Source organism: Trematomus bernacchii, unplaced genomic scaffold (assembly GCF_902827165.1).
Source record: "Trematomus bernacchii unplaced genomic scaffold, fTreBer1.1, whole genome shotgun sequence".
Taxonomy (NCBI): Eukaryota; Metazoa; Chordata; class Actinopteri; order Perciformes; family Nototheniidae; genus Trematomus; species Trematomus bernacchii.
The window spans coordinates 92,713-107,327 of record NW_022987711.1 but is presented as its reverse complement, the minus strand read 5'-3'; the positions used below and the strand labels follow the sequence as shown (position 1 = coordinate 107,327).

Below are 14,615 nucleotides of genomic sequence, written 5' to 3'. Positions count from 1 at the left end.
GCAGCACCTTTACACAGCAACAGAAATATCACCACTTCTTAACTCAAACATTGAACTGATATCAGAAGGAAGGACAGAGGAGGGAAATAAAGAGCCGTCGAAGAACACGCTGAGCTGCTAACGATAAAGTTCCTGATATGGCGACAAAGCAAAGCAAGCAAACTACACACTGCCACCAGAGCGATGCTTCTCCACGCCCGGTCTTACCTCACCTGTCCTCTGGGGGGCGCCGCGCGTCAACAGGACAGCCATGATATGAGCTTTAGGGATCCCTAACTAAACTAACTCCTAAACAGTTTCTATGGATCGGTTAACCTTACAGAGAGTGTGGTTTATAGAGATAAGGAAACATCTTATTACAAAGGGAAATGGAAAATACAACAAAATAGATATGGTCTTGAAGACAAAAACAACTGTTCATACTAAGAAAGGACATACAGCTGATGATAAACATGGACACTAACAATCTGAAAAAACGATTTAAAGTCAGATAAAAAGATCTTGGAAACTGTGTCGATGCATTGATAACCTCTGCGCTGAGGATGTGACTGTTTCTCAGATCGATCAAATATTAGTCAAAGCGGTGGGAATATTAACAGTTTTGTTCCTGACAACTTATGGCGTAAAGATGAACCAGCATTGGGCAAACACAGCAGTTATAAAATAGAAACAGAGGATGATCCCTAATATTTCATCTCAAATGATGTCAAAATAATTAAAAAGCACTTTACATTCCAAAACCGATATAATGATATGCATTTCTAACATTACCCTCTATGCTGATGATGTGACTGTTTAGATCAAACGTTGGTCAGGGGGCGGGGGGGAAATATTAACATGGTCAGCATTTAATGATTGGTCCAGAACACTGCTGCCCATATTGCCAAAAAACGGATTATTCATGGTCCCCAGAAGATCAATCAATCCATTTTAGATGTGCCTTTTCTTCTAGCGCCACCAAGGTATGGATTCTTATAATGGATACCATATTAGTTTAGCATAAAAGGAAAGTATTGGACATGAATGAATCCTCTGGGGACCATAAATGTAAATATCTTCCAATGGTTGCATTGATTTAGTATTGCAGCAAGTTGCGGGATGTTAAATCGTTCATTTTGGTTTGGAAATATAACCTTTAACCTCTTAAGCCCTGAGCCTGTTTTTCAGGTCTCAGGATCGAAAATGCCATTCCCAGAACAAATGACCATATCTTCCCTTCTAAAAGGGTTAAATTAATAATCTTTTTTCTCAAAGTAATGATAAACCTGTGAGTTGGATGTAGAAAAGTCAGAATCAATATAGATGTTTTTTATTTTAAAGAAAATTCAGATTTTACATAGTAAAAAACTGTAAATTATAGTGTCCGTCCAAAAATAATGTTTTACTTATAGTGAAAACTACCCTTGGATGATGGGTTAGTAGACTAAAAGCTTTAGGAATCCAAAGTACAACATATAATAAGTACCCTGTATCAAGATTGATGCAAAACAAGTGAAATTTGACCTTTTTAGAGAGGTTTAGCCAAAAACCCCCACTTCTGGGGTCATTTGGGTGGATTTGACCTATCTCTGGCCCCCCTTGCTCGATTTTGATGAATGAAATCTCTTTATAACCGCTAGAGCCAATGGAATCTCTTTATAACCGCTAGAGCCAATGGAATCGAGGGAAAGTTATATACACACCAAAACGTTAACAAATAAGGAGTGAGAGTGACGCGTTACCAAAACCGGAAGCTGCATACACTCTGGTGGCTACCATTAGCAGCTAACTTTTCCGCTCCGATTTTTACATAAAAAATGGAATTATGGATTATAAATAATTTTTTCAAAGGCACAGGTACATTATCAACCTATGGATCAACAGTTGTAGACATTTTATTTTTCGTTTTAATGCCATTGAACACGTCTTTTGACCTAATTGACAGCTACGGTGAGACGATCTGCCGTAAAAGCTCCGTAAAGGTACGTGTTGTGATGTCTGTGTTTGCTTCCCCTGTCGCAAGTTCGGATCGCTCAGTGATGAAACTATACCTAAATAATCAGTGGAGTCTCAGCTTTAATCTGCTATATTGTATGTGCAGCTACGATAAGTAATAAGGGTATCTTTATCTTGAATTGTGTGCCGCAGTGCGTTGGAATTTTTTCGCTCAGGGGTCATTTAGACCCTTCTTATGAGACTTGTGTTTTGTTTTGGTAAAAATGGTTCATATCTTCAGTTAGCTGAGATTCTTCCCGTTAATCTGGTGCTACACATTAATAGTTTCATAAATGTTAAGAAGCCCTGAGACATTATCTCGAAAACAAAAAGGTGGGAGGGGTCCAAGGGGGGACCGCCGTGCTTAAGAGGTTAAAGAATGTTCTTCTTAAACCTAGACTAACACAAATATTCAGTTCATATTGCGTACAGAAAAATGCAGAAAGAAACGTGTAAACCTTGAGGTAGTCTGGCCATAACACAACAGACAACGCATATCAAGCACTAATGCGAACAAGACAATCGGCGATCTCTTCACGGCAGGATTCTGGGAAACAGTTCATCATAAAAAACACCTCAAAATAAACAGGGTGGCATTAAATATCTTGAAAGCCCCTTTTCCAATAACATCAAGGATGCTTCCCTTCATTACGTTCAAAACACAAGGTTGCAGTACGATACATAAATATAAGGAGATATATACAAATGGAAGAGTATTCCTTAGTCATCGGGAATGATCCTGATGGGAATGGCCAGCCTTCCCAGGACAACATGGAGAGACCCGTCCTGGCTCCTCCCCTTCTTCCCTGACTTGTAATTTCCCTGTAAAAGTTGCAGGAGGTCCAAAAGCCCAGGGTGAGATTTAGTCTTCTTTTTCTTCTGCTCAGGTTTTTTAGTTACTCTCTTTGCAGTGGCAGCTTTGGCTTTAGGAGGAGCTGGTTTCCTTTTCACCGTGGTGTTGGACTTCTTCTTCCCAGGAGTAGTCTTGGTTTTAGAAGGAGTCGTCCTTTTCACCGTGGCGTTGGACTTCTTCTTCGTGGTGGTCGGTTTCGTGGTTGAGACCGTTTTTTTCCTGCTATTTTGAGAAACCAACTTGTAAGAATTGTCCTCCGTCTTTTCCCCACCTTTGTGTGACCTCTTTGACTCGCCCTCCGGACTCTTCCCACGTTCCTGAAGCTTCTTGGGAACCGGTGCATCGGATCTAAACGCCTTGTTGCGTCCGTTGCGTCTGACGGGGGGTGAATCCTTTCTTTTGGCCTGATCGGGCTTTGCTTTGTGAGACGGCGGCTCCAGTTGAAATTTAGTCATCGCTCCTTCAACTTGCTTTGGTTCTGCTTGGCTTGAGACTTGTTTAGCGGTCACAGCGGACCTCCTACGTGCAGTCAACTTTGTTTTAGGCTTCACTGTAGTTTTAGATTTAGATGCAGATTTTGAAGTAGTCCTAGGTTTACTCAGGGTAGTCCTTGTCGAGGCTTTACTTACTGATTTGAGTTTCCTCGCTCTCTGGCGTGCAGCATTTGGGTTGTCTGCAGGTAGTCCTGGGGTCGGTATGCTTTTCGGCACCGTGGCTCTACTGGTAAACGGTGTTTCTGTGGGTTTAACTCCATGCGTTGGGTACAGCGACAAAGGAAGGAGGGCAGCCAGTAAAGGCGGATCCCTCTTTTCCGGTATTGATCGGGAAACATGTCTAGCTCGTTTCATCCTGTTCATCTCCTGAGCCAGCGCCGTGAAGCCGTCGATCAAGATCTCCAGACGCCCCTCCAGTCGGCTCAGACGGGTGTCCATGTCCGTGTAGCCCTTCTCCAACTCGCCCACCTTCTTGTTCTTCTCCCCGACCGACTGGATGGCGATGAGCTCCTTCAGGTTGGAGCTGAGCTGCAGCTGCTGGTCCTCCATGCGGTGGATGCTGTCCTTCATGTCCAGCGTGTTGCTCTCCAGCATGCTCAGACGCTGGTTGAAGGTGTTCAGGTGCATCCTCAGAAGCTGCTGCAAGCTGGAGTGTCTGATCTCCGGACTGGGGGTGAAGCGAGTGGGGATCCTGGGGGATAATCTGTTGGGGGTAGCGACGGAGACATCGCCCACCCCGGTTGATTTAGTTTCACGAGTAGTGCGGTGGTGGATTGCAGCAGAAAATAAAGTCTGCGAAGGGAGGATGGTTGTTCCCGCGGTCTCATCATCATCTCCACTGCCGTACGGGAAGATCTGTTTCTCCCAGCTGAAGTTAAACACAGCTTCAGCTCCACATCCCACAGGCAGCAGGCCCTCTATCTGCTTCTCCAGGAGGGGGTCATCACAACTGTCTGCAGGCGGCTTCTCTTCTCTTAATGTCAAAACAGCACAGTCAGGTTTCAGACGTTCAAATCATTTCATAAGTTGCGTCTTACACCCCAAAAACACCTCGTCATCTTTGCCCTTTTGGAGCAGCAAAGATTGATCAGCCGGACAGGAGTCCTCATAAATGCCACGACTACATTTATGTCGTAGAAACCCAGAAAATACACTCGTTCTGTGCACAGACCAAAATCACAACAACACCTTCAAACATGTCGCTACCAGCCAAGCACGAAGCAGAAAGCAACCTCTGAGAAAGCTTAAAGGAGGGAAGCAAAGGACAGCAGAAGAATGACACGGATCATATCCACTATCCAACCTTAGACTAACTTCACCGCTGATGGTCCACTAAACCGCTAAAAGTGGGCGATCACTGTCGAGTGGTGACGTGTCTTTGGAGACAAAGGGTCTATAACTCCAAGAAAACAAACCCCACCAGGAACACACTTCAGAAGGGTTTTACATCTCCAATTCCTGGACTGACGCCCCCCTCCCATCACGACCACAGCCATGCTTCTCCTGTGATGACACCCCTGGGTGCTCCTGCCAGCCCCCACCTGACCATGGTGCCAGCCCAGTAACCCAAACACTGTCCAGGTGACCATCAGAGAACGGCAAAAAGAAAGAGATAAAGCAAGGAGGGGGGGGGGGGGGGGGGGGGTTCTTACCTTTCACAGCTCCGGCCGTTATACCCGGGGGGGCAGTTATCACAGGTGGGCACACCGTCAGCCTCCAGGTGACAGGTGGAAGAGAATCTGTGCAGAAACAGGAACATGCAGAAAGTTCATTGCTGGCATTAAAGAGGCCTGTTCTGCTTCTGTGGTTCTAGAGGTTTTAGTGCAGGTAGATGGTGTGCAAAGCTTACATCCCCGTGTTCTCTCCCACAGGTAAACAGGTAAACACACAGGTAAACAGACAGGTAAACACACAGGTGAACACACAGGTGAACACCCAGGTAAACACACAGGTAAACACACAGGTAAACACACAGGTGAACACTCAGGTGAACACACAGGTAAACACCCAGGTGAACACACTCCCCACTTCACTACTGACGTTAACACAGTTTCTACGTTCTGACATTAGAAATACAGAAAGTGAACTCACTGGTTGCTCGAAGCCGTTCCAGGACACGGACACGGCTGACAGGCCTGAGCACCGCCCGTCACCGGGTTGCCATAGAAACCAGTCTGACAGTGCTCACACCTGGGCCCCGCGGTGTTATGGAGACACTGCTACACACACACACACACACACACACACACACACACACACACACACACACACACACACACACACACACACACACACACACACACACACACACACACACACACACACACACACACACACACACACACACACACACACACACACACACACACACACACACACACACACAGGTGAGTTCCATGGAACACTTGATGTGTCTCCACATGTTCAGATCTGCCAGGAAACCATTAGTGCATTCCTCCTGAGCTCTGATCAAAGCTCCACAGAGGTCACAGAGGACAAAGACAAAAAGAGGAAGAGGAAGATGAAGATGATGAAGACTCACCAGACAGCGTCCCGTCTCCGAGTCGCAGCCGTTAGCGTGTCCGTTGCAGTCACACCTGTCACAGGTTCCCAGGTAGAGACCGGAGCTGGAGCGAGTGTAGCCGACATCACACTCCTGCAAACACAGAGAGAGACAGGTGAGAGACAGGTGAGAGACAGGTGAGAGACAGGTGAGAGACAGGTGAGAGACAGGTGAGAGACAGGTGAGACAGATAGGAAGCAGAGAGACAGGTGAGAGACAGGTGAGACAGACAGGAAGCAGAGAGACAGGTGAGAGACAGGTGAGAGACAGGTGAGAGACAGGTGAGACAGATAGGAAGCAGAGAGACAGGTGAGAGACAGGTGAGACAGACAGGAAGCAGAGAGACAGGTGAGAGACAGGTGAGAGACAGGTGAGAGACAGGTGAGACAGACAGGAAGCAGAGAGACAGGTGAGAGACAGGTGAGAGACAGGTGAGACAGACAGGAAGCAGAGAGACAGGTGAGAGACAGGTGAGAGACAGGTGAGAGACAGGTGAGAGACAGGTGAGAGACAGGTGAGACAGATAGGAAGCAGAGAGACAGGTGAGAGACAGGTGAGAGACAGGTGAGACAGACAGGAAGCAGAGAGACAGGTGAGAGACAGGTGAGAGACAGGTGAGAGACAGGTGAGAGACAGGTGAGACAGATAGGAAGCAGAGAGACAGGTGAGAGACAGGTGAGAGACAGGTGAGACAGATAGGAAGCAGAGAGACAGGTGAGAGAGAGGTGAGAGACAGGTGAGAGACAGGTGAGAGACAGGTGAGAGACAGATAGGAAGCAGAGAGACAGGTGAGAGACAGGTGAGAGACAGGTGAGAGACAGGTGAGAGACAGGTGAGAGACAGGTGAGAGACAGATAGGAAGCAGAGAGACAGGTGAGAGACAGGTGAGAGACAGGTGAGAGACATACAGGTGAGAGACAGGTGAGAGACAGGTGAGAGACAGGTGAGAGACATACAGGTGAGAGACAGGTGAGAGACAGGTGAGACAGATAGGAAGCAGAGAGACAGGTGAGAGACAGGTGAGAGACAGGTGAGACCGATAGGAAGCAGAGAGACAGGTGAGAGACAGACAGGAAGCAGAGAGACATGTGAGAGACAGACAGGAAGCAGAGAGACAGGTGAGAGACAGACAGGAATCAGAGAGACAGGTGAGAGACAGACAGGAATCAGAGAGACAGGTGAGAGACAGACAGGAATCAGAGAGACAGGTGAGAGACAGACAGGAATCAGAGAGACAGGTGAGAGACAGACAGGAAGCAGAGAGACAGGTGAGAGACAGATAGGAAGCAGAGAGACAGGTGAGAGACAGACAGGAAGCAGAGAGACAGGTGAGAGACAGACAGGAATCAGAGAGACAGGTGAGAGACAGACAGGAAGCAGAGAGACAGGTGAGAGACAGACAGGAATCAGAGAGACAGGTGAGAGACAGACAGGAATCAGAGAGACAGGTGAGAGACAGACAGGAAGCAGAGAGACAGGGGATTTCCTGCAACAGCACCATGCCGTTATCTTGATTCTGATTGGCCAGAAGACTCAAGAGGCATCAGCAAAGATGCTTTATTGAGAAGATGAAAAACTGTTTCCAGTCTGCGTCTTTCCAGACAAAGAGCTGCTGCGTCTTTCCAGACTAAGAGCTGCTCCGTCTTTCCAGACTAAGAGCTGCTCCGTCTTTCCAGACTAAGAGCTGCTGCGTCTTTCCAGACTAAGAGCTGCTCCGTCTTTCCAGACAAAGAGCTGCTCCGTCTTTCCAGACAAAGAGCTGCTGCGTCTTTCCAGACTAAGAGCTGCTCCGTCTTTCCAGACAAAGAGCTGCTCCGTCTTTCCAGACTAAGAGCTGCTGCGTCTTTCCAGACAAAGAGCTGCTCCGTCTTTCCAGACTAAGAGCTACTGCGTCTTTCCAGACAAAGAGCTGCTGCGTCTTTCCAGACTAAGAGCTGCTCCGTCTTTCCAGACTAAGAGCTGCTCCGTCTTTCCAGACAAAGAGCTGCTGCGTCTTTCCAGACTAAGAGCTGCTGCGTCTTTCCAGACTAAGAGCTGCTGCGTCTTTCCAGACTAAGAGCTGCTGCGTCTTTCCAGACTAAGAGCTGAAAGTTTGACTTCCGTCAATCTCTCTTTCTTTTTTTACGCATCTGGACCCACCGGCTGAGATCCACTGCTTTAGATATTGTTCTGTTGTTTCTCCTCCGTCTATGACCTTTGTGTCTTTGTTGTCTTGTTCCACTTGTTCCCAGTGGGTCTTTCTAAACCAGTGGGTCTTTCTAAACCAGTGGGTCTTTCTAAACCAGTGGGTCTTTCTAAACCAGTGGGTCTTTCTAAACCAGTGGGTCTTTCTAAGCCAGTGGGTCTTTCTAAGCCAGTGGGTCTTTCTAAACCAGTGGGTCTTTCTAAACCAGTGGGTCTTTCTAAGCAAGTGGGTCTTTCTAAACCAGTGGGTCTTTCTAAACCAGTGGGTCTTTCTAAACCAGTGGGTCTTTCTAAACCAGTGGGTCTTTCTAAGCCAGTGGGTCTTTCTAAGCCAGTGGGTCTTTCTAAGCAAGTGGGTCTTTCTAAACCAGTGGGTCTTTCTAAACCAGTGGGTCTTTCTAAACCAGTGGGTCTTTCTAAGCCAGTGGGTCTTTCTAAACCAGTGGGTCTTTCTAAGCCAGTGGGTCTTTCTAAGCCAGTGGGTCTTTCTAAGCCAGTGGGTCTTTCTAAACCAGTGGGTCTTTCTAAACCAGTGGGTCATTCTGGGTCTTTCTAAGCCAGTGGGTCTTTCTAAACCAGTGGGTCATTCTGGGTCTTTCTAAGCCAGTGGGTCTTTCTAAACCAGTGGGTCTTTCTAAACCAGTGGGTCATTGTGGGTCTTTCTAAGCCAGTGGGTCTTTCTAAACCAGTGGGTCTTTCTAAACCAGTGGGTCTTTCTAAACCAGTGGGTCTTTCTAAACCAGTGGGTCTTTCTAAACCAGTGGGTCTTTCTAAGCCAGTGGGTCTTTCTAAACCAGTGGGTCTTTCTAAACCAGTGGGTCTTTCTAAGCCAGTGGGTCTTTCTAAGCCAGTGGTACCCCTCCAGTCTAAGGTGTGCTTGTTACCTGGCAGGAGGGTCCGGTGTACCCCTGAGGACACGAGCACTCCTCCACCTCCAGAGCTCTCTCGTTCCCTGTGGACTGAGGGACCGCCACGTCCATCTTGATGTCCGAGATACTGACACACACACACACACACACACACACACACACACACACACACACACACACACACACACACACACACACACACACACACACACACACACACACACACACACACACACACACACACACACACACACACACATTTAGTAATCACCCATAGTACACATGCATTGTGTCTTTCTGGAGGGGCTCAGATTGAAGGGTCTCCTACCTGCTCTCTGCCATCAGGTCGGAGTACGAGGCTCGGATCATGAAGACGGAGACGTCGGCCAGCGCCATCAGAAGATGTTCCCGAGTGCAGGGCTGCCCGTCAGCGCGTCGCCATGACGACTGCCAGGGGGAGGGGTTAGGATGGGGAGGGGGTAGAATAAGTTAGACTCTCTAAATAAAGTCTCCCTGACCAACTGTCTTGTTCCTAAACCTGAAGTCCACCAATGTGTTCTTTCTCATTACAGTTTATTGTGAAGGTGAGAGAATAATAATAATAATAACAACACATGGGATTATTAGAGCACTTTTCCTAATGCTCAAAGAAGCTTAAATGCAGCGCACCTCTCTGAAGGTGACGGAGACGCTGCTGGGGGTCCTGGGTTGGGGTCTGGTCTTGGAGAAATGCTCCAGGAAGATGCCGCTGCCCTGCAGCACCACGTCCGGCTGCCCGTCGATGGCCAGAGAGCGCTGGAGAGGCTCGAAGCGCAGTGTGTAGCTTAGAGAACCTCCGTACGCCGTCACCTGGGGGGGAGACAGAGGGGGGAGACAGAGGGGGGGAGACAGAGGGGGGGAGACAGAGGGGGGAGACAGAGGGGGGAGACAGAGGGGGGAGACAGAGGGGGAGGGAGGACAGAGGGGGGAGACAGAGGGGGGAGACAGAGGGGGGGAGACAGAGGGGGGGAGACAGAGGGGAGAAGACAGAGGGGGGAGACAGAGGGGAGGAGACAGAGGGGGGAGACAGAGGGGGGAGACAGAGGGGGGGAGACAGAGGGGGGAGACAGAGGGGGGGACAGAGGGGGGAGACAGAGGGGGGAGACAGAGGGGATGAGACAGAGGGGGGGAGAAGAGGGGGGAGACAGAGGGGGGAGACAGAGGGGATGAGACAGAGGGGGGGAGACAGAGGGGGGAGACAGAGGGGGGAGACAGAGGGGGGAGACAGAGGGGGGAGACAGAGGGGGGAGACAGAGGGGGGGAGACAGAGGGGGGAGACAGAGGGGGGAGACAGAGGGGGGGGAGACAGAGGGGGGGAGACTGTGAGTTTGCTTTAAAGGTGTTGTGTAACAGGAGCTTGGAATGAAGACCAAAGCGAGTCCAAACTGAACCTTGTTACTTTATATGATCAACAGTTTCCAACAAGAGCGGTAGTAGACGGGAAAATGCACTCCACATACTCAAATTCATTTCAAATCATAACATGACAATCAGCTGTTTCTTTTAACCGCTTAATTGACATTCGTTAACAAACCTATTCCACTCCAAAACCAATATTACATATTTTGCGCATAATTAACCGATTCAATAATCAAATATTAAACATGTTGGCTCCTCTAACCTGTACCACACAAGAACAAAGGCAGCATGAAGTGAGTCTCCTCAGGTGAACTCCCCCCCCTCACCTTGTCCCCCCTGAAGCTGGGGGGCAGCAGCCAGTAGTACACGTCGTTGGGGAGGCTGCTGAAGGCTCGGTACGAGACCTCCGATCCTCTCTGAGAGATCCCCTCTGTGATGGTGTCAGAGTTCCTGCTGTTAGAGAGGGAGAACTGCTGCCCGGACCCCCGCACCTGAGACAGGGAGCACAGGTACACAGGTCAACACACAGGTACACACACAGGTACACACACAGGTACACCACACACAGGTACACACACAGGTACACCACACACAGGTACACACACATGTACACACACAGGTACACAGGTACACACACAGGTACACCACACACAGGTACACACACAGGTACACAGGTACACACACAGGTACACACACACAGAGAAACATACAGGGGAACACACAGGTAAACACACAGGTACACACACACAGGTACACACACACAGGTAAACACACAGGTACACACACAGGTACACACACAGGTACACACACAGGTACACACACAGGTACACACACAGGTACACACACAGGTAAACACACAGGTACACACACAGGTACACACACAGGTAAACAGGTACACACACAGGTAAACACACAAGTACACACACAGGTACACACACAGGTACACACACAGGTAAACAGGTAAACACACAGGTACACACACAGGTACACACACAGGTAAACAGGTACACACACAGGTAAACACACAAGTACACACACAGGTACACACACAGGTACACACACAGGTACACACACAGATAAAACATAGGGAGACACACAGGTACACACACAGGTACACACACAGGTACACACACAGGTAAACACACAGGTACACACACAGGTAAACACACACAGGTACACACACAGGTACACACACAGGTAAACACACAGGTACACACACAGGTACACACACAGGTACACACACAGGTACACACACAGGTACACACACAGGTACACACATAGGTAAACACACAGATAAAACATAGGGAGACACACAGGTACACACACAGGTACACAGGTGAATCTACAGGTACCACACAGGTACACACACAGGTACACACACAGGTACACACACACAGGTACACACACAGGGACACACACAGGGACACACACAGGTACACACACACAGGTACACACACAGGTACACACACAGGTAAACACACAGGTACACACACAGGTACACACACAGGTACACACACAGGTAAACACACAGGTACACACACAGGTACACACACAGGTACACACACAGGTACACACACAGGTACACACACAGGTACACACACAGGTAAACACACAGGTACACACACAGGTACACACACAGGTACACACACAGGTAAACACACAGGTACACACACAGGTACACACAGGTACACACACAGGTACACACACAGGTACACACACAGGTACACACACAGGTACACACACAGGGACACACACAGGGACACACACAGGTACACACACAGGTACACACACAGGTACACACACAGGGACACACACAGGACACACACAGGTACACACACAGGTACACACACACAGGTACACACACAGGTACACACACACACACAGGTACACACACAGGTACACACACAGACACACACACACATGTACACACACAGGTACACACACAGGTACACACACAGGTACACACACACAGGTACACACACAGGTAAACACACAGGTACACACACAGGTAAACACACAGGTACACACACAGGTACACACACAGGTACACACACAGGGAGACACACAGGTACACACACAGGTACACACACAGGTAAACACACAGATAAAACATAGGGAGACACACAGGTACACAGGTGAATCTACAGGTACCACACAGGTACACACACAGGTACACACACAGGTACACACACACAGGTACACACACAGGGACACACACAGGTACACACACAGGTACACACACAGGGACACACACAGGTACACACACAGGTACACACACAGGTACACACACAGGTACACACACAGGTACCACACAGGTAAACAGCCCCCCCCCCCCTCACCTGGTCGCGGCTCCAGGTGGAGCTGGAGCAGCTCTTGGTCACGCCCATACAGAAGCAGCGCAGGCAGCCCTCAGCGCGGTCTGACAGGTGGAAGAAACCCGCCTTACACTCGTCGCACAGGGCGCCTGCAACGTTGTTCTGAACACACAGCCCCGTGAATGGTTAGAGGAATATTATATAATATAATATAATCCTGTCAGGATGTGATTAGATGTGTTTTAAATGACCCTCACACTCAACCCAAAGACAACCCCCCCCCCCCTTTTACAAACAAGAAATCCCAGATAAAGTTGTTCTGTCTTTGTTTTTAATGCAGTTGTCCTGCCGTGTTTACCTTGCAGCTGCAGGGTGAGCTGCTGGAGCTGATGCTTCCTCTGCTGTCACACTTAGAGCCTTCTGCAGGAGAGAGGAGAGGAGACAAGGACATGAGGAGAGGAGACTGATCCAGGTGTGCATACCTGAGCTATGACCTCATACTACAGACCATAATAATGTCTTCACTGAGGACTACAGCCTACTGCACCACCAGAGAGTACAGACCATAATAACCACTACGCTGTAATGTTGGTAATGAGTTGAATGGACTCACGGACAGGAACACACTTCCCATTGGGCAGGAGGGGGTTACCCTGGAAACCAGCAGCACACCTGAAACAAAACGGTAACATTTACATATTTATCAGCATCTCCCCGGTTTCTCAGAATTTGACTTTTTTCTCATAATTTCCCTTTATCTTATAACTTGTGTCTTTTTCAGAATTAAAAAAAAATATATATTTTTTTATATTGTTTTTTATTTGACTTTTTCCTCATAAATTGACTTTTTCTCATAAATTGACTTTTTCTCATAAATTGACTTTTTCTCATAAATTGACTTTTTCTCAGGATTTGAATTTTTTATTGAATTAAAAATAAAATAAAATCCTTTGAATTTTTTTTTGACTTTTTGAATTTTTTTTGGAAAATTCGATATTTTTATAATAATAATAATTGATAAATGATAATTGACTTTTTCTCAGAATTAGATTTTTGTCCTCACTTCTCGCAGCGTCTCCCAGTGTATCCGGGCCTGCAGGCGTCACACGTCGGCTGCTTGTCCACGTCCAGGAAGCAGCTGTCAGAGAATCTACAGAGAGCAGAGGAACATTCAATACACAGATATTTAAAAACAAGAGGTGTGAGGTACTCGTAGTATCTATAATATAACATAATATAATACAATATAATATAATATAATATAATACAATATAATATAATATAATACCGGCGGGAGGTCTCGTAGTACGGGCAGGGGCACGGCTTGCAGTCGTCGGGTCGGCCTCGACTCGGGTCTCCGAAGTATCCGGAGCGACATTTATCACACTGAGGACCCTCGGTGTTGTGCAGGCAGCTCTACACACACACACACGAACACACACACACACACACACACACACACACACACACACACACACACACACACACACACACACACACACACACACACACACACACACACACACACACACACACACACACACACACACACACACACACACACACACACACACACACACACACACACACACGAACACACACATACACATCAGGGAACAATACTCTGACCTGCTTTATAACAAATAACAACTTTATGACTCTAACAAAGTATTCAGTACAGTCATTATAATAATAACATAAGATAAAATGTTACTTTATAACAAAACAATAATACACACATTATTAAAAAGTAGAAATAACAATTCTAAAATCATGTTTCCACAGAGCTTTGTCTCACCAGGCAGTTTCCGCTGATCGGGTCGCAGGCGCTGGCGTGTCCGTTGCAGTTACAGCCGGCACACGTTCCCAAATACTGACCTCCAGGAACCCGCTCGAACCCAGAGGAGCAGGACTCACAGGAGAGACCGGAGTAACCGGGGGGACATCTGAGGACGTATTAATACT

General features: G+C 47.8%; 1 protein-coding gene across 1 annotated transcript in view; it reads right to left on the bottom strand.

Annotated features, from left to right (window-relative positions):
- Positions 1–14,615, bottom strand: part of hspg2 (heparan sulfate proteoglycan 2) — a 172,060-nt gene that overhangs the window by 83,912 nt on the left and 73,533 nt on the right. Inside the window, 13 exon segments of the mRNA XM_034141030.1 lie at positions 4,974–5,060; positions 5,413–5,540; positions 5,864–5,977; positions 8,953–9,064; positions 9,266–9,384; positions 9,607–9,786; positions 10,662–10,826; positions 12,675–12,812; positions 13,009–13,070; positions 13,264–13,322; positions 13,714–13,800; positions 13,939–14,066; positions 14,449–14,596. Coding sequence (XP_033996921.1) covers positions 4,974–5,060; positions 5,413–5,540; positions 5,864–5,977; positions 8,953–9,064; positions 9,266–9,384; positions 9,607–9,786; positions 10,662–10,826; positions 12,675–12,812; positions 13,009–13,070; positions 13,264–13,322; positions 13,714–13,800; positions 13,939–14,066; positions 14,449–14,596 — 1,527 coding nt within the window.